This window comes from Chaetodon trifascialis, chromosome 20 (genome assembly GCF_039877785.1).
Source record: "Chaetodon trifascialis isolate fChaTrf1 chromosome 20, fChaTrf1.hap1, whole genome shotgun sequence".
Lineage (NCBI taxonomy): Eukaryota > Metazoa > Chordata > Actinopteri > Chaetodontiformes > Chaetodontidae > Chaetodon > Chaetodon trifascialis.
The window spans coordinates 11,695,382-11,715,914 of record NC_092075.1 but is presented as its reverse complement, the minus strand read 5'-3'; the positions used below and the strand labels follow the sequence as shown (position 1 = coordinate 11,715,914).

The following is a 20,533-nucleotide window of genomic DNA, read 5'->3' as shown; positions in this document are numbered from 1 at the left end:
ACAGAGGAGCTGTGAACGTGTGAAGCCGATGGTGTACGTTTCATTTGAGGTCCGACACAGGTCCGATAGATCCTGATGTAGTCAAAACAGAAACCGCATACTGAGCCTCGCCACATGCCTCAACAAACCAAACACTAACCAAACATACCCAAGCACAACACTAAAAAATGACATTGGCAAACAGTTTTTAGAAACATGTTAGGCGCACTGTAGAAATGGGAGAAATGATGCGTGGTTCTGTACCGCTGAACAGACAAACTCAGATGTCATTGAGGTTGATAATCAGCATGGAACATCTGTCTTGGATAAATGCCCTGCTTTTAAAGTCTGGCCTTGTTATGCATTACGGGTAAAGGCAAGAGCACATTAAGTCATGTTAAAGTTGCAATAAAAAAACATCTAGCTATTCCAAAAGGTCACATGATATATATATAGACCTGACTCCAAGTTCCCTGAATGAACAAGTGGATGAATTTGCCTCCAATATCTAAGTTTGAGTCCAGCTTTCCATGTTCTAATAAGGACTTAAATGGGACATTTTACATATGCAGATCTCTGAAGTTGTACCACCACATAATAAAGACATCTTGGCTTAGGAATGCCAGCCCTTGAACTTTATGAGGGAGGGAGAAGGGGTGGGGGAGGAGAAGGGGGATCAGTGTCTTGAACACATTTCAAAGTAATTGTACTTGATATGTCGTTTACAGAACACCCAAGTAATCATATAAACAAAGGACTAGATGCCCTGGGAGGATGAAAGGAAATTCGAATCTCCCTCTGATGCATCATACTTACTCACGTTTTGACATGAGTGTTAGGCACTGAGGATTCCTGCGCACAAAAAGAGGATCTAGGACCTTTTTGTAATAAACACAGCGGGATGGACCGACTCCGGTGGATTCCATCATACTCGGAAATTAACTTACACTCACACACACACACACACACACACACACACACACACACACACACACACACACACACACACACACACACACACACAGAGAGAGAGAGAGAGAGAAACAGATGGCAGAGAGTTGAAAGTGATGGATGCAATGAACAAATTACAACTGCTGCAGCCCTGGGCACAGGAAGTGTGTGTGTGTGTGTGTGTGTGTGTGTGTGTGTGTGTGTGTGTGTGTGTGTGTGTGTGTGTGTGTGTGTGTGTGTGTGTGTCTCTCTCTCTCTCTCTGTGATAACCTTGCTCTAGGTCTGATCCCACCAGTTGCTGGAATCTATCTGAACAAGACATTTACCAAGACATGACAATAACTTTGAAAAACAATGGAAAAAATGTGAACGTGAATGCAGCACAGGACCCAGACAGCGACAACATGAGAGGAGTTTAAGTAAAAGAGAGGGAAAGCGAGAGAAGAATAAAGAAAACATGACATCATAGTTAATTAGAATCAGGTGATAAACAAGGGAGTGATATTTACGTTATACCATATGCCCTGCTCCATGTGTCTTTCTGTCTCGGGGGGCACAGCAACAGGTTTCAGACAAGTAAGGTCAAGGAGGAGGCTTTCCCCAGCTGCTGGACCACACTGAGACACACACCTCGTTACCCGGCCGCCCGTGTGTGTCTTAGTGTGTGTGTGTGCGTGTCGGCCATTTCTAAGGCCTGTTTTGCCTTTGTTGTTATCACATTAAAGACTGTGTTTATCCTCCCAGGAATCCATGTTTGCCATGTATACTTGTAAGGTTTTTAGCAAGAAATGAAAACCCCTGAACTCATCAACCAGGTTGTCTGCTGGGCTTCTTTCAAAAGTCTAATCTCTTACAGATTCCTGATTCAGGTCTGGGTTTTTAAAAAATACTTCACTGACTTACTCACATTTGGATTTAGACACTGATTACGTACATAAAGATGTATGTGTCACTTTTGATTGATTGTGAGATGTGGTTGAAAGTTAAGATTATTTTATCAATGTACTGTTGTAAAGGTTAAGTATGACCTTTCATGCTCAAATATTGAAATTATTTGCTAATTCGAAAGCAGCTTGTTGCCTCATCTCATGCTGGTCATGAGCAGATGGACTCCATTTAACCTGTACTACAGTCTAACTCCCAGCACTGTGCAGAGTGATATTAAGAGAATGGAGTGAATCAATTACCTGGGTCAACTGATGCGTGTTTTGTTTTTATATTTATTTATTTTTATCTCTTTGCTGTGTGTTTACAATATGAGCAGCCATGAACCATAAAAATATTTCAAATGATTCAGTCAGTCAAACAACTAAAAGACAAATATATTTTTTTTATATTTATTCGGGTTTAAATGATTAGTATTCAAAAAGAGAAGCATAAATGGTAAAAAAAAGACAAGATTTTGTCCTTTTTGTGTTTTTGTTCGTTTTTGTTAAATATTACACAAAATAAATAAATTCAAAGAAAAAAACATGATAGTGTTAGACTTGCTGTTGTGTTGCTGCTTCTTGACTCTTTCGCATCCTTTTCATTTTCTGCTTTCCTCATCTTGTCCTTGCCTATCAGTCAGCCCTCCATCAATACTTCTGTTCTCTTTCTCTTACTCTCCTACATATGTTTTCAATTTCTTTTCTTCCCAGTCAAGTGCTTCACATGGACACAAATCTAGAAGTGTGAGTTACTAATCACATTTTGGCACAGAAGTCATTTCTTTTCATATTTTCTACTGTGCCAATGTACTTGATAACTTAAAACTGAAAATAATATATACATTGTATAGCAATATATCTTATTTCTTTCTTTAAAAATAGAAATGTCTTTATCCAACAGAGATAAAATGTCCATAGGTTTCCATTCTTTTCCTCCTCAGTGCATCATTCAGATCTGACTCAGATCTGTCCAATTTAGCCATCGCTGTAACTCCAAAGAAGTCCAATAGCCTGCAGTCTGCAGAGCTCTCTCGTGGCTGATATGTCCAATCATCGTGGTTGTACCACAATGGGCAGGAAGTGAGTGGCTGTGTTTTTCCTCCGTGTCTTCTTCCCCCTCATTGGCTTGCCGTTGGCGTTCAGTCCCACAAACATGTGCTTCTTCTTGTTGCGCCACTCCGCTGAAGCGTAGGTGTTGTACTTGTTCTCTTCAATGCGTTCGATCAGACGACAGTCTGGACCAAAGTCCCTCTGCAGGGGAGAGATGAGGAGTGTAAATGTCAGCCATTCAAAAATGAATCAGAGAAATTACGATCACTGTTTCAGTGTAAAGGTACTGCCTCAATCATTTCAAACTGCCAGCAGTGTGAATGAGATACATCATATGTGGTTAGACACAAGCATTAATGCTTTTTAGATCTGAAATTATTAGTTGAGTAACCATCGCCGTCACTTTTCTTATTCCAGCTACTGAATTCCAGGGATCTGCTGTTTTTCTTGTTCTTGTATGATGATAAACTGAATGGCATCACATTGGGCTTTAGGGGAATTAAATTCCCATTAAATTGGGAATAGGCTTTTAACTTAATCTAGCCTAGTCTTTGGTTAATTGTCTCCTCATCCACTTCTTCTCAAATTTCAGGGTTTCACTATTTATATTTGCTGCTTTTAGTTGTTGTTTTTATACTTATTATTGTTGTTCTTATGGGCTTTGTTTGAGCACAGTAACAGCATGTTGATATTTGTGTCTTGTGACAACATGGATCATAAATTGGTCAGCCATTGCATAAGAATCTGCTGCATAATCCCCAGTGTAATCAAGGCCAATTGTAAAAACTGTCCTGGAAATTCATATTCACTCATATGTCAGTGGCCTGTAAGACTGGTAGAAGGAGGTGTTGGAGGGGACAGGGGGCAGAGTGGTTAGCATGAGATGTAACTTAAAGGTTTGGGCTGTGTGCCAGCAAAGATACACCATTATTGTGGCTTACATTACCGCAGTGACCACCCACTGGTAAATAAAGAGAAAATGATCTGAGAGAGTAACATTTGTCAGTTTACTGGAAGCTGCCCTTGTGCTTAAGGCTAACGTCGCTTAAACAGCCAGTTAACTGGATGCGGTTGATATTCACGAGCAAAAATGTACTTGCCCCGAACGCATGCACACATTCACATGCACACACACGCACACAATATAACTCAGTCTCTCTCTCTCTGTATCTGGCCACAGCTGTTCAAATTGGTTCCAGAAGTAAAACTGAATGTTCCCAAAGCAAAATGAGAATATTTTACAGACACTATGCAGCTTTCTAATGAACGCTGGTGCTCAGTGTAACCAAGCCGTGTGTGTTTGCTGGCTGCCTTGCAATCAAAATGATTACAAAAGTGGATTTAAAAAAAATAACAAGAAATCTAATCATAAGTGACGTCAAATTATGGTAACATGGTATCATGAAAAATAATAATGTCAGTACCGTTTTACAATGTGACTTTCTGGCTAGATCTTAAAAGTAAATCTACATTTGAATAACTGTTGAACATGACTGATTTTGCCCAGACCACACTGCACATGTGTCATCCCTTCTTCTTTGCTGGAGAATTTTATACAAATGCTATTGTGTTAAAAGCTAAAGGCAATCATAATCCTGTGTGTCATTTATATGTAATGGAACAATGATTTCATTTGATTACCGCTGGATAAAGAAGTTACTGTGTAAAATCCATCAGGTGTAATCGAACGCTAGCCCCTCACCACTGTGCTACTATGGCTTGTGTTGCACCGAGCAGAAGACGTCATGGGAATTCAGTTTCAGGCCATGCAACAGAATGCCTCTCTGTCTGTTCTACCGTGTGTCATTTCATCTGTGGTGTGGCTCCAGAGAGACATGCTGAAAGTTGGGTCTTTGAAAGCAAGAAAAAGAGAGGAAAAAGGGAGGGAGAGAATGAGATGAAGAAAAGGAGGGAGAGAGAGAAAATGGATGAAACAGGGGCTGCTCTCCCCAGGGGGACTGAAGTAGAATAGAGAAGCTGAAGGATTGTGTTTCCTGTTTCTGAATGGAGCGGAGAAGAGAGGTAGGTAGCAAAGAGCAGAGCTCACACTGACCAACTGTGGTTCCCGTGTCTGGACTAGAGAGTCTTGTCCATTGTTTTGAAAAGCAAGCAAGGAAATTCAAAGCTGCAGTGTCACCAGTTCAGAGAGAAAAGTGTCTCTTGGAAGATTTTAATTCATAAAGATTTTACGTTGCACCATGAGAGAGACTTTTTTGGGACACTGAACACCAAAAACAAAAAAAATAATGGTTATCCCACATTAAAAGGGGCAGATCATTGTGAATCAGCTACTCACCGCTCCATATAGCTCTCCCTTCTTGCTGATTGCCAGGTAGTAGTTACTGCTGAGGCCCCTGATGGCCACCACTCCCACATCCACTGACTTGATCTCCAAAATACCTGATACAGTGGGGACAGAGAAACATATGTGTCAAAATTTCATGTGAATTGGTTCCTCAGATACTGTTGCATCCATGTACGTTGTGGTTTTGTTTCTCTTCTGCTGACCATTGGATTTTGCTAATGCCACATGTGAAAATTGACAGCCAGTACCCAAGTTAGCATCTTCTAATTGCTTGTATTGTTCGACCATCATTACAAAACCCAGTGACTATAAATACAGTAGGCCAGTATCATAAACTGGAGGGAGAGCAAAACATCCTTATTTTTGAGGAACTGCAATCAAAAAATGTTTGGCACTTTTGCATAAATTAACTAATTGATTAACTGACTTCATGGCCTTTACTGCTTTTTTTTAAGTGGTAGTGTTGTCACCAAGAAAATATGATAACGGCATGTGAAACTCCACAAAAATAGGTATTTGACTTTATAAGCATTAGTTTAGAATGTGAAAAGGTGCATCTTCTTCTATGTTATATTCTTATATGTTTTACATCCAAATGCATCACTCTTAATTGAGGTTGTTTGATTTTTAAAAATAGCTTAAAAATGCTGCAGGGGAAACCTGAATCATCTCAGTTTCTTCCACACAAGTGATCTCCAGTCTTGTCTTCTTTTTTTCTTCACTATGTGACAGGCAGACCTCAGACCAGCCTTTTGCCCCCTGTTCATTTGCTGCTTAGCTTGTGGGCTGCATGCCCTGGGACCAAGGTGTAAGCCAGGAAAAAACATTTCTCCATTCTATGTTTGTTTTTCTGACCAGGGGAGCTCAGGCAGGCAGGCAGGCACACGGGCAGGACGGAGAGAGGCTGTGTGGCTGCCAGACTGGCAAGAGGTCAAGCCGTCCGTATCGGTTTTCAAGCCTGAACCAATTACTGGTTTAAGCTGTGGTTGCCGGCCCTTTCTTCTCTCATCCTAAAGTCAGTTACACCAAGCCATAAAACTATCAGGGGTTTGAGGGAATTAGCTAAAAGGGCCAGTAGGAAGTGGAGCCTGGTTGGAGGAGTAGTCGGAAGGATGAGGTGACAAACGGGGACAGTGTATCAGAAGATCTTGAAAGTTCTGTTATTGTCATTTTGGACATTTTAAAGTGTCAGTTTCCTGTTCAGGTAATGTGTTATGAGTGACCTTATGCCATGTAGCATTGCCAAAAAAAACAGTTTCATGTGTTGACTTCTCCTGCTAAGAGCGAATTGGCTCGGTATAATAGTAGGGTTACCGTGAAAAGCTGAAGCTTCAGGAAAGAATACAGAATATGGAATTATTGTTTTATGTATGATTTCTTTCATTATGCTCACATTTCCCCGTTTTCCTCAACTTTGTCAGTAAAAGAACTCCTGGAAGAAACAGTGACCAGTAGAAACAAGTAACAATAAATACAATGTGAGAGGAAGGGTTAAAGATCAAGCAAATGACTCTTACTTTGTTCTTTAAGCTTCAAATCTCGTAAATCATCTTTTTACCAGATGCCCCATTCCTGCCCTCACCTCCCCTCTGTCATCCTCAGAGATTTGCAATATCCTGCAGTTGTGGTTGATGAGGAGCCTTGTTGTAGCTAAAGATATAGACATCTGAGAGCATCTGCCCCCAAACTGCTGTGCTTTACAGCTGTAAATCCTCAGTCTGAACTGTTTATATGCTGAGATGTCTTTCTTTCTTGGAACCTTTCTCACTGCATTTGCATCCATTGCAACAAATATGTCACCCTTGTCTCCTGTTGTTTGTTGTTATTGCTTTGTAATAGCAATGAGAGACTGTTTAGCATGAAAATGAACCTGATGTTTTGCTGTGACAAACAATTTGACCTTTTATGTGTTGTTTTTTTAATAGGATTTGGCCTTGTTCCTTTTTGTGAGATGTAGTCCTTGGCTGATATAAACCAGCATTAATGCATCCAAACAGTTCCCTTATTTGGTCAATAAAGGCTTGTCGAACCTCTAAACTTCAAGAAGATTTTTCGTAGCTCACAGCGCATCATGGTGGCTTGTTATGTTAAGTCTACTACTCACACAGACGTGTACCACAACACAACACTGATCTATCAGGATCAAAATGTTCCATCTCGCTGCACCGCAGCTGACATTTCTGAGCTGTGATCTGTCAAAGTAAAATCAGTCAGTCCAAAGCTAAAGGCTGGTCCACCTGTTCAAACCCTTTTTCCTTTCCTCTCGTTTGATGTGGTTTGTCAAAAACCAAAGCACAGGGCTCTTTTATGGCCCCTTTACCAGTTACCAGAAGCAGCCTGTCTGCCTGTGAGTTGAAAGGCCAGGCTGTAACAAAAGGCTTAGATTGCAACGACAGAGTTTATGGAGAAAAGCAGGACCTGAGCTTGAAGCACAGACCTGTACATTGGGGTTTTTGTGATAAATATGCACACATGCAGTTATCTACATACAAACAAATGGCTCAGACTCTAGACCTACATTGCTCTTAAAACTTTACTTTTTGTTGTTTTACCCTCTTATTTTCTCCATTTAACACTTTGTCTTACTGTTGTCTTGGATCTGTTAATAATTTTTTTTTTGTCTTTTCTCTTTTTTTTAACCCATGTTTGCCTCCCTGGACCTCAGCCCATCGCCATTATGAATTTATGTTTTTAAGTGCATAGGAAAAACAGTTTTATGACCCAACAATAAAAGCACAAATAGCGCAGGGTTCACTTAATATAAAAGGCATGGATATTTTCCGCTATCAACATTTTTTCAGAAACTACCAAGGGCAAACACCTGTGTGTAACAGGACAACGCCACAACTTTCATGAAAACAAACCAAAAGGGGTCTTTGCCAGTCAGACCCAAACCATAGCACTAACGGAGTTCTAAATACAAATAAACACAGTCTGACAGTCTTCTAACAGTAAGAAACTGTTCATTAACCACTTCATAAAGACCACTACAATGTTTAAGGGGTTTTGTAGCCAAAACTAAACTCCAATGTGACCCTGTCAATCCATAAACCTGAATGAAAATCTGCCTTTTAAAATGTATAACAAATGAGACACACGTAAGCAGGCTGCATACACAGAACAGAAGTTTTAGTGTATTTTAGACATTTTTTAATTCTGTGGCTTCAATTGGTCCTAGGAAGATTATAAATTAGTGATGTTCTTCATTTTACGTCCACAATTAAAGACTGTTGTTGCTACTTCATTGTCTGGTTCTCTCAAACTTCCAAAAACCTCTGCGAAATACCTCCTCAACCTCACCGTCTCTCATGTGTCTGCCTTGCTTTACTGCCTGTATTCTTTGCTTTCTGTGCTCTTATCTTTTCAGTTTTTCCCTCTTGGTCAACCATTCAGCTTTCCTGGAACCTCAGTGTTTAAATCTGACTGAGGAGGCATTAGTAGTGTCCAAGTAGTCTGCAGTTATTTGGCCGTACCTTTAGCTAAGAGCAGTGGTGGAAGGTAACTAAGTATATTTACTCAAGTACTGTCCTTAACTACAAATTTGCGTTACTTGTGCTTGTACTTATTATGGTATTCGCATCTTTTACTACTTAAAACTTCTGCAGATTGTTTGCTTTCCACATAACTCTACATTTATTTGATTGTTTCAGTTACTAGTTACTTCTAAAATATAGATGGAACAAGCTTTTTAAAAAATTAAATTAAACTACTAATTAAAAACACATAGTTAAAGACTAAACCAGTGGTTTCCAACCTTTTTACCTTTGAACGTCTTCCAAAAAGCAATGTAGTTAGGTCACATTTCAGATGTCCATGAGTTATTAGCAGTTCCACCAAATAGCGATTTTCCCCTCTAAATTACTCACATGGTTTCATTTCAATACATGTTCAAACAATCCAATATGTCACCAAAAATCTAAGATTACAGAAAAAGTCCAATAAATGAAAACAGATTTGTGTAGCGAACTTTTTTCTCCCATTAACCATCTCACATCACAGCCCCCCAGATATATCTGGTGTATATAAAACTCTAGTCGAATGATGCCATGTATGATGTATCAGACGGACCCAACCAGTACTTTTACTTTAATACTTTAACTACTTTTTGCTGATAATACTTATATGCTTTTACTTAAGTAGGATTTTTCAACCAGGAATTTTACTTTTATGGAATATTTGGAGTGTGGGGTATTGCTGTATTGACAGTTTTACTTAAGTAAAGGATCTGAATACTTCAACTTGACTCAAACACTTTTAAGACAAATGCACTGCTCTGAACAGCCAACTGAGATGACTTCGGAACTGCTCTACTTTTTCCAACTAGCATCCAATACACAGACACACACACACACACAGGAACACACACGTATGCAGACCTTCTGTCGACCCCGCCCAGCCCCTTTGAGTACCCGGTCAGTGAGACTCTAGCTGAACCTAAAGGTTAAAGCAGGTTATGAAAATGTTTGCACTGTTTATCCAGGAGATTTTTTGAAGATTATACTGCGGTTGTTGACAATTTGACCTTGACACAGTGACCAGCTGTGAGTGGGTCTGCTGCGAGCCTGTAGGCCGGAAAGGTCTCACGCTGTACTGTGAAATATTGTCACTTGTGGACTAGTTTATGTCATGAACTCCCCTCAGCGAGGAGAGTGGAAATGGTTTTGTTCTTTTATTCTGGGTCCAATACTCCAATATGTGAACGAACCCCTGTGTTATTTCTGCAGCGGCTAAATTCTCTCACTCTTTTTAGATGTGAAGTATAAATGTGACATCCAAGAACAAAAATTTTCATGAAGCCAAAGTGGCCCCATTATGTGTGGGTTCTTTAAGATTTAATATCTGATTTGCATCAGTTGAGGTCTTGTTAAACACGAAGATCATTTTTCTCTTTGAAACTATGGCAACAGTGTGACTGACGACGTCTTGTATTCGTTGTGACATGAGAGTTTACATCCATGCAACCGCCAAAGACTTAAAAGAAAAGAAAATCCATGCCAGTAAAAAAACGATAGAAAAGAATAGAGGAATTCAAGAAAAAAAAAAAGGACCACCAATGTGCTTAAATCAGATACCTATTGAAAATATAAAACTATTCTGCTACATTTAACTGTATAGATACAAAAAACAAAGAGCGGAATGAATGCAAACAAGTCCTCTTGGCCACTACTGCATCTCCACAAAGCTGTGGTTTTAACAAGATTAAACGATTTCCTTTGCATTATTTTTTCTTGGGAGTTTGGTTAAATATTTCCGGCTCTGTATGAAGTCTGAGAGAGAACAAACACTCCTCACTTGTGCAGTTTGCTTGGTGACTGTTGGTGAAGATATTGGTTTGGAGTGGAAACTGCTGTATATTATGTGTTGTGAGGAGTGTTGAGGTATTGGTTTAGACTGATGTGGTTGACAACAGTATCATCCTGCGCTAAGTGGCCACATCAGAGCCTGCCGGGCCGACAGTTTAGACTGAAGCTGAGAAAACAGAGGCCTGTTTCTGATTTTCAATATGGCCAAAATTTTTTTGCAAACAGAATTTTTGGTAAAGTGATTTTTTTGTGCAATATTTGTTTTGCTCATATTAAGTGTCTGGGTTATAAATCACATTAAACAGATATGCTGTGCCCTTTCTTCCGTTACACTGAATGGGTTTCTTCTCAAGTATTTTTTCCATTAGCGGGATTGTTCTATTTGACCTGCACTCATTGTATTATTCAGCTTATTCTTGCCCCCATAATGGTTTTATTTCCGTGCCTGACAGGAACACTCACATCACTGTCTCTCTTGTTGGACAGAAATAGCCAAAACCGCACACCGTTCAAGCTGTGTGTGATTTCAAATCTGGCTGAGGTACGAAAAGAAAAACAAATCCAGATTATTAAAAAAATCAAACAAAAGGGATCACCTGGACAAAAATCCTCAAGTTAAAACACCCGCGGTCCACCCAGCAGATAGCGTTAAGTTTCTTGCCTGTGCTGCTCATCATTCCAGTTCGCATAATTTGAGATCACTTTACTGGGCGCAGTAAGACCACAGCGAGTTATGTCACACACGTTTAAGAGCAGCTGGGAGGAAACCAAAAAAAATTCACTGTGATGTTAATGGTGATTTGATCGAGAGGAGGAAAAAGACAAAAAAAACTTGTGATTTCTTTAACACAGTTGACTTTGTAACATGATAAAGTGCCAAAGCTGCCAGTTTCTGTCAAAACATTTCACAGGCCTGACACGGCAGGAGTTATGTTTTCAGGCAAAGTGCTGTGACGGTCGTCTGCATTTCACACATTTTTCATTTATAGTTCAGCTGCCAGTGCGATGTTGCCCAACTGTTGTGGTTTGAGATTTTGGCATTGGACTTCCAGCTTTTAGAAATCTTGATATTTTACACCACAGATATTATGCACGGACATGCACAGATATTATTCAGTTTGTCACATGCATCTTTCTGTCTCTGTATCCTTCTTACTTTTTTTGTCTGTTCTCACAAGTGCATTTATATTCACACACATACACACACATACTGTATACACACAGGGTAATTAGCTGGCATTCCTGGCTGCTCTGTTCAAACGACCAGGCTGTCCAGATGCCTCGCTGGACTCAACTCTCAGGTCTACCTTTGATGACTCCATTAGAGCCTCATTTTCATGCAGTGTGTGTGTGTGTGTGTGTGTGTGTGTGTGTGTGTGTGTGTGTGTGTGTGTGTGTGTGTGTGTGTGTGTGTGTGTGTGTGTGTGTGTGTGTGTGTGTGTGTGTGTGTGTGTGTGTGTGTGTGTGTGTGTAGCATGGTTAGGGTGGAGCATGGAGGAGCAGTAAAATGGGGTGTGTATGTGTGCACAGCAGCCCTGGATGTTATCTGTCACAGATGCTATTCTTCACCTCCCGTTGCTTTACTGGCCATGAATTCTGCCTGTTCACGTGCACCAGGCTAACACCAAAGTGAAACTTTCAGTCATCACACTGGAGAAACTGGAACCAAAGTATGGCATTTCAAGTTGAAAAATGTCTCCTACGCTGAGATGGTCTCAAAAGAGCTTCTGATTCTGCCGCAGATGAAGCGATTAAACTACAGAATATTTTGCGGTGTAAAATGTATTTTTCTCATCATATTTTATGTTCTTGGCTTTTTTCCTCACAATTAAATCATGAATCTAGAACAAAGTTCTATCGGCTCCAACTTTGCTGAGATTACGCAACATTATAACATAAAGAGAAGTGTCTTGCTGAATTGGCAAACACTGCTCTTTCCAGGTCTTAACTGTAAATGATGCTGTTTTCCCATCACTGCTTACTCCAAAGGGATTCTGTTGTGCAGTTTGTTGCCAAATGTAATAATCAGTTCTTTAGACAACAACAAACTGTTGGATAATTGTTAGGACAGTGCTGAGATCAGCCAATATGGTTGCGTTCATACAGTAAGTGCCCCTACATATTGATGATATGAATTCTGTGGGCTCGTAAAACTGAAGGAATGCTTCAGCAGTACAACCAGATTTATCCAAATCTTCCACACAACCTTCAGATGAATGTATCTGGAAAGTACACATCTACACATACTACAGAGCAATTACACGGAAATGATAATTCACACCAAATCTCAACGGTTGTTTAGAAATCTGTTTGATTACCGAGATCTACTTGTAAGTCAGAGTGTCTTCTCTGCTCTTCTCTCATTCTCCCTCTCTCCAGGACATTGGTGATTGTACTATGCAAGAATCCTCCACATAACATAAACAATGAAAAAGGCCGTCCATCAAAAACAAAGATGTCCAACTTAAGATTCCTTGTGGATAATAATTGACTCTTGATGTTTGGAGCCATTTTCTCTTCAGAGAGCCGAAGCGCTCCAAAGCAGCAGAAGATCTTACAGAAACATGATTTGCTGCTGAAAGACTTTTGTTTAAGGTGGTGCCTGACTGGTGGGGTTTGTGGCAGGGCTGCTTCAGTCTGCCTACAGAAATCTGGCTCTTATTTCAGCCTTGTTGTAGCTGACACATTAATGGACAGGGGAGTGAAATGATGGGAAAGTATCAAGCGGTGATGATAGGAAATATGTAAACAGTGATGGAAAAATGAGACAGATCCTGTCATTGTACTCAGTCACTCTTGGCAAAAGCACTGAGCTTTCAGAAGTAGAAAAACTGCACTTGAACAGTGTGGAAATATCTTAACCAATATCTTGATGGGAAACTTTTATTAGCTTTGGAGAGATGTTCTCATCATTGTCAGCACTGCACATTTTCTTCCAGGCACATCCAAAGAATGAACACACACTCTGTAAATTACGGTGTTTGGGAGGTTATGGGGTCAAAGGGCGCTCTTACATCTTGACCTGTGAACCCTCACATTCACTCCTGTGACAAAGGTGTGGAGGGAGGGGCAAGAAGTTGCATAAATACTGATTGCTTTTATTTCATCTGGGGAAGCTATTTATCAGCTGTCATTTCATTATTGGAATAATTCACAACATACATTTCCCATTATTAGCCCATCATTTATCAGCCCAATATATATCGTTCATCCCTATAAACTACTTTAAAACTTCTGTTGCTTAATTCCAAGTAAGATTCACAAAAGGAAACTTTTTTAGATGAAATTCTTGCATTTGACTGAAACATTACAATTTAGTTACTCACGTGTATGAAATCTGGATGTCAAAATGGGCACTGTTTTTACAACTGAATACTCTATGTGGCAATCACCTTTTTAATACGACAGTTCACCCCAGTAACCTCATCGCTGAACTATACTGCAGTCATGGGATGAAAAAACCAAAGACTGGCGAGCGCTGTACATCTGTCCACGATATGAACAAAAGACTTTCTTGTGTAACAGTTCATATTGGAGTCTGTGACAGTTTCCAAAGTTTCAGGACTATGTCTAATATTTATTAAAAGACAGCAAGTTGTAAATTTCGAAAGCAGGTACTTTGAACAGTGCTTACTTCCTCACAGACACAGCCCTCTGTGCTTTTTAGACTTCGACAACCTGATTAATGGGATTAAGTTTTGTCCCAAAGCTGAGTGTCTTTCGTCTCAAGGCATCAAAGATTATGCAATAACTGATACCATCCAGTAAATAAGAGTAAATGGCTTGTTGATCCATCTTTCTCCAAAGTTTACAACGTTGTCAGTGCTTTGTCATTGGTTTAATTTTCTGTGAAATAGTTTCTGAATGGAGGAGGCAAAGCTATCCATCACTGTAAAATAACATTGCTCTTATGTAAGATAGTAATGAATTTTCTGTAATGTCCCTGTAGGACGTTGACAGCGTTTGGTCTGTCAATTCCAGTGAAGTGAATCAGAAGAGACATGATTTGATCCAGACTCTATATATTAATAAAACATGACCATGAATAGTGCCATATGAAAATGAAAAATATTGTATTAGTTCATCCATACCAGCAGATTGTAGCTTATAAGAGTCTGAGTCATTTCACTCATTACCTTGAATGGTTTCCCTTGATTTTTGTTGACAACCTATCAGGAACATTTCCTATTTGTTCCTACCACAAGCAAAATTAATGTAGTTAGAGGATGGATCAGAGGGAACGTGCAGGTAGGGTATGTATGTTGTATATTTTTCCAGCTGTCCAGCTGAATGTAATTGTTGGCTCTGGCAGGTCAGTCGATGATCGGTTCAGAATTATCTGAACAGGCTCACTTGGTGACGTTTGCACACTGCTTATATTTATGGCTATAGCAGAAAAGACTCCATGAAGATGTCAAAGTAACTTTGACTGAAAAGCTACGCTGACACTAACCTCTGGTGCATCCAGCACCTCCTCATAACTCTCTTTTATAGGCCACACTGTTACCTTTTCCCACGAGAACCCGAAACGCGCTCATCATGAAGAGAGCAGAGAGAGAGAGTGAGAGAGAGAGGCAGCAAAATCAAGATACACAGAAACCGAAAAAGGAGAAACAACTGGGACTAACTTCAAGAAGTTACTGAAAATATTCATGAAGGCAAGCACTTGTTAAAATTGTGTTTTGCATTAACTTGCTGAGTCACTGGAGGTTTATGGATGCAGAGGAGAAAGAAGAGAAGAGGGGGTTGTGATGTTGAAGACCTTATTCAAATGTTTCTGAAACACATTTGTTCTGCATTCAACCGATAAAAGAGAAAGATTTTGGCATTTCTTGGTGCTTTTAACTTTTTAGTAAGGTTTAGTATGGACTGTAACTGCCAAAATCTCAATTTCACCAAGTCATTTTTATTGACTAGTAATTGTCCAGTTCTTATTTTCTCAAAACAAGTGGAAAAATCTGCCAGTGCAGTGAAATAGTTGTAAGATTTCCAATACAACTATTACGATTACGATTACTATTATGATTAAGCGTAACTTTCCATTATTCTAGTGAAGTGATATGCCTTATTTAGTTCTAAGAACTTATTGAAACAAGTTGATTTGCATTGGGGGAAAAAAAAATGCAGCAGTTGCTTTTTTTTTTTCTTTTTTTTTTTAAGAGAACTAAGAAAAACAAAATTTTATACTCAGTAAAAGACTAAATTACTTTTTCCACTGGATAAGTAAGACAAAATATTTGGATTCAAAGGTATCATAGCAAATACAAATGTATTATACACCAGAATGATTCATTTGAATTTCGACTATTAAAGTTGCATGCCTGTTGTACACGTATCTTACCAACACAACAGCCAAAAGGGATGCACAATGTGCAGTGCTGACCTTCCATTAACAAAGCTTCCTGACATGGGTCAATGGGTAGAGGTCAGACTAGAGGGTGCAAACCTGCGTAATTACCCTGGACATGGAAAACCTGCACTAAATCAGAATAATGTCCAGTTTATTAGACCGTCCGTAAATTGCAGTGTGTTAGATTGATTCATGTCAGTGGGTAATGTGTCTATTGTGATTAATGTTAACAGTAAGTATGTGTGGCAGCTTTTACAATCCGGGTGGCCACAGTGGGAATCAAAGCTCCGACTGTGGTCAAGTTGGCACCATTCAATGCTAATTGAGCTACGCACAACCGCAAGTCTGTGGTCCAACTGCAAACACATGTCCATTTGTTTCACTGCTTTATTCGTTTGTTTGTAAACAAGATGTGACAGTCCGTGGACGACATCGAGGGAAGAAAACAAGGACTCCTCTGTTGCTTATGGTCAATGGCAGGATCAATGCTAATCACATAACAGCCCAACAGGATTTCCATACTCAGACCAGGAGCGCCTTATTTTGTGAGGGCCTTATGAGGTGAGATTGGATAGATGGCCGTTGATCCCATGAGCACGAGTAGACAAACACTGACATGCACCAGTGAGCACACACTCACAATGCGGGCCCTAGAGCCTGAGTGATGTACTGGCCTCAGCTTTGACAAGATGATTAGGAAGGTTCGGGTGTGGAGGAGAGCCTCGACCCCAGAGCTGGAGCTGAAACTTCTTCATCACCTCTGACACCATCTAATGACACTCATTTGCAATCTGACCTCCTGAACATTACCAGACTACTAGACCATGATAGCAACTCTAACAACTGCCCCCTCTATAGTTTTCAATTTGATGCTCTCCTAAAGGAATGGTCAGTTTTTGACAAAGAGGCTCTGCTTATAGAAGTACAATACTCAAGTTTGATCTGACACATTGGAACAATTTTATTACACTGTGCTACGTAGATACATTATATAATATGTTATATATGTAGAAGGTTTTTATAAGCTAGCTTTGCATTTTCTCAAAAGAGCCATGTGGTTTTAATGAACACATAAAGGCCAGAAACTTTCATCAAAGAGATAATTTGTCCAAAATTCTGTGTGCGGCTTTGTAGCAGTTGCTTCTATCAGCTCACACGTGTAAGAGAACAATGTTATATGCAGCATGTTGAAATAAGCAAAAAGTGGACTGAAATCTTGCAAAGCAAAAAACACATGATGTCTAGCATGTCAAATACCACATCTGTGTTCTTAGTTAGTGGAAGAGATTTTAATTATGTTCTGTTTGGTTTAGTTTGAAGGGTACAATTTGTTCTCTGCTGATTTTAGAGTGCATACAAAATAGCAGGAGGTGGTGCATGAGCATACAAGCTGCTGCACATGCAAGCTTGTGCGCAGATGCAAATATTGTCAATGCAAAAGCACCTGAGCATGTAATGTGATGCAGTGTGCAGATACACATTATTTAGTCATTATTTCATCACAGCCAAATCTCTCCAGTTTATCACCAAATTTCCACCCATCGTCTTTTAATCTGAAACATGTTAAACATCTGCGCTCGCTATCAGGTAGATACTAAATATGCTGCCAAGACAAAATATGGCCTGGAAGGTTTGGCCAAGTTCTCATTTTGAAGTTTGTGTTTTTTCCTCTGAAAAGTTGTTAACTATTTCTTCCCACAATCAAGTTTCGATATATGTTGAAATTGATGGATTGTGCCTCTAATGCCATGACCTGATGCCATTATAGTTGGTGACACGTCGCACCCTAATGGTTGCACTCTTTATGTGCATGTGTGTAAAAGCGTATGTATGCATGTGTGTGTCAAGAGAGAACTGCAGGCAAGGGGAGGGAGGAAGAGACGCTAATTGAAATTCCTTCAGCCATGTCTGGCAGAGCCTTGGTGTCTGAGTGGCACACACACACATGCACACACATATTCACACTGGCCCTAATAAAAGTGGGCTTTGCCATATGGAGGCCATGTGCAAGACTGGCCTCTCTGTGCTCAAGCGTGTGTGTGCTCTTAGCAGGAGAGGCTTGTACCGCAGACCCACAGACTGATGCGTACAAACCTATGACATGTGTATGAAGGTGTGTGAGTGATAAAAAATAATCCATTTATGAAGGTTCACACACACACACACACACACACACACACACACACACACACACACACACACACACACACACACACACACACACACACACACACACAAACTTTGACATGTTGCAGATTCATAAACATGTAGCAGACGTAATGCAGTGAGAGCCTGTTGTATAATCTTTAAGAAATTAGCTTGTGTTTTGGATGTCGCCCATCTAATTCAGTGAACTGGTAGGGAAACTCTGGGCAGGTAAATGTGGGAGTAATGTTCTGTTCTCCTTCAACAACTACTGTCAATGTGTCCTCAGGCAATACAGCTATTCTGAGCTGCACAGAGACCAGAAGACTTTGGCAGTCCTGGAGAACTTCCAGATGTGTTTAACTAGAAGATAAAGAGGTGGACTCCAGAATGATAACAGCTGATTTTTCTGTTCTGGATCAGTCATAAATGGTTATGATGACCCTTGCAGGTCGTTAAAAGTATTTATATTTGCTAGTGTATAGATTAGATTGTGGTACAGTTTGGTTTTTAAGTAACTGAAGACAAAGCTTTTTTATTAATTCACCTTCATTCCTATTATTTTACAATAGATTCAACATAATATGAGCATTTTGCATTTATTTATGCAATCCTACTCTTTCCTCTCAAAAATTACGTTAAGGTGCCTAACGGTGCCCAGTGGACTTTCTCTGTGCCCAACAGTGAAGGACTAAGAGCTGGGAGCCTACCTAGTGTGAAAGAGTGTAACTGTGTGAATGTGAGCCTGAGTGGTGCTGACAAAAGAGCATGTGTGCTCGGTGACCCTTCTCAAGATAAATAAAGGTTAAAATCATATTTCACAGCCCTCAAAATGCTCAAACAGTAAAAGGAGCAAGAATCACATGCTTTTTACTTTACATCTGGGTACGTATAACCTCATACTTAGCATATGCCCACCACTATTATGGCTGCAGCACAATAGCAGCAAGGAGTAAGTGTACTTGTCATTCTCCCCAGGGGCTTAGTAATAGCTGTGTTTTAGATATTTCCTCAAAGAATAAGAACTTTCTCTGGGCAATTTCTAATTGGTTCCAGTAGATCATCTCTCTCTCTTTTTTTTTTTTAATCTTCCTGGCTTACTCATTTTGTTTTTTCCTCTCCTCTCCCACTGTCATGCTCTCCCTTCCCTCACTCTCTGTAGTCTGGCAAATATGCCTGCCTGTGCACATGGTGAAAAGGACTAAAGATCGCGCAGCTCTCTTAATTGGTCTTTTGCACAGTCACCTGTCTTAAAGTGCGCAGTTACTAAAGGGTTGGAAAAAGGGAAACCTCTCTCTTCGTGAGTAAGCACACAAGATGCAGTGGGAGAAAATCAGTTCATCCTTGGCCATAGTGTTGTCTTGGATAGATAACACAACTCTAAAATGCCTCAGTATGCAGTAAAAGCTTGAAAAATTCCCATATTTCTTCTCAGTTCTCACAAGTTGCTGTTTCCATGCTTGAATGCTGCTTAAAATATATAAAGAACCAAAGAAACGCCTTCCAAAAATGTAACAAAGTGGACTTACTGTATGGGTCGTCCTCACTTTTGGTGCCATTAACTTTTCCTTTCTTGTCGATGCGGAGGAAGAATTTCTGGTAGGAGAACAGTTTCCTCCTGCGCACATCTCCTTGTAGATGGTTGTAGCTGCTCCGCACGTGGCGCCCGACGACAGTCGCGGTGGACGATGACACATTGGTCGCCCGTGGCAACCTCGCAGAAGATGCGTGCAGCGGTGGGGTTGATGATGAGGAAGGTGGCGGGTGTGAGATGAAGATGTCGGGAGGAGTCCCTCCTGGCACATCGTGGTCCTTTTCAGAGTCTGATGATAGAGCGGACAGGGGTGAGGACGAGGAAGGTCCAAGCAGGAGAAGCAGGAGGAGGAAGGTGAGGGATAGGAGGAGTGAAGGAGGTCTGCAGCAGGGGCGGGAGGAGAACCAGGCGACCGGTGCACCTTGTGTCACTGTCCATCTACACATGGTAGTGGAGCTGGGAGAGCTGTGGAGGTGCTCAGGGGCTGGGGCATGCTGAGCTGGGTACAGGTAGAGGGAACGAGAGTGGGAGAAACTCCCCCTGACCGACCGACTACACCTCCTCTGTCTGGGGACCCCCAACCTCACTGGGACTGTAGGTGTTAAAGCCTGCAGAGTGGCTGGCTGGGGTGGAGACAAATCTGACTGTGAAGGTGGTAGCAGATGTAATGTTATTGGTAATAGTGATGGTGGTGGCGATGCAGCTGGTGGTGGTGGTGAAGTCTGCAGTGACTCTGCTGTGGTCCCCTGTGCTGTTTATTCCTCAGCAGTGCCGCAGGAATGCATCAACATCCATAACTCAGATCACCTCACCTCACCTCACACGCCTCGAAGACCTCTCACCACCTCCAACCTGTCCTTGTTCCTTGTTGGTCACACACACACACACACACACACACACACACACACACACTGAAAATCCCTTTTTAAAGTTTGAGTGTACTTCTACACATCTTCACATCCAAAGATAAAAACACACATTATCAGT

General features: G+C 40.6%; 1 protein-coding gene across 1 annotated transcript; it reads right to left on the bottom strand.

The window, feature by feature from the left end:
• Positions 1–2,340: 2,340 nt before the first annotated feature.
• Positions 2,341–20,301, bottom strand: fgf10a (fibroblast growth factor 10a). The gene is made up of 3 exons (XM_070989086.1): positions 19,542–20,301; positions 5,206–5,309; positions 2,341–3,110 (listed from the first exon to the last, which is right to left on the bottom strand). The coding sequence occupies exons 1-3, from the start codon at positions 19,990–19,992 to the stop codon at positions 2,910–2,912; spliced, it is 756 nt and encodes a 251-aa protein (XP_070845187.1). The 5' UTR covers positions 19,993–20,301; the 3' UTR covers positions 2,341–2,909.
• Positions 20,302–20,533: the final 232 nt, after the last annotated feature.

Excerpts from the sequence above, each read along its gene's own strand:
- fgf10a (XM_070989086.1), bottom strand. The coding sequence starts at position 19,992 with ATGTGTAGATGGACAGTGACACAAGGTGCACCGGTCGCCTGGTTCTCC. Across the intron at positions 5,310-19,541 it reads AAGTGAGGACGACCCATACA|GTATTTTGGAGATCAAGTCA; the intron begins GTAAGTCCACTT and ends CCACTGTATCAG. Across the intron at positions 3,111-5,205 it reads AGGGAGAGCTATATGGAGCG|AGGGACTTTGGTCCAGACTG; the intron begins GTGAGTAGCTGA and ends TCTCCCCTGCAG.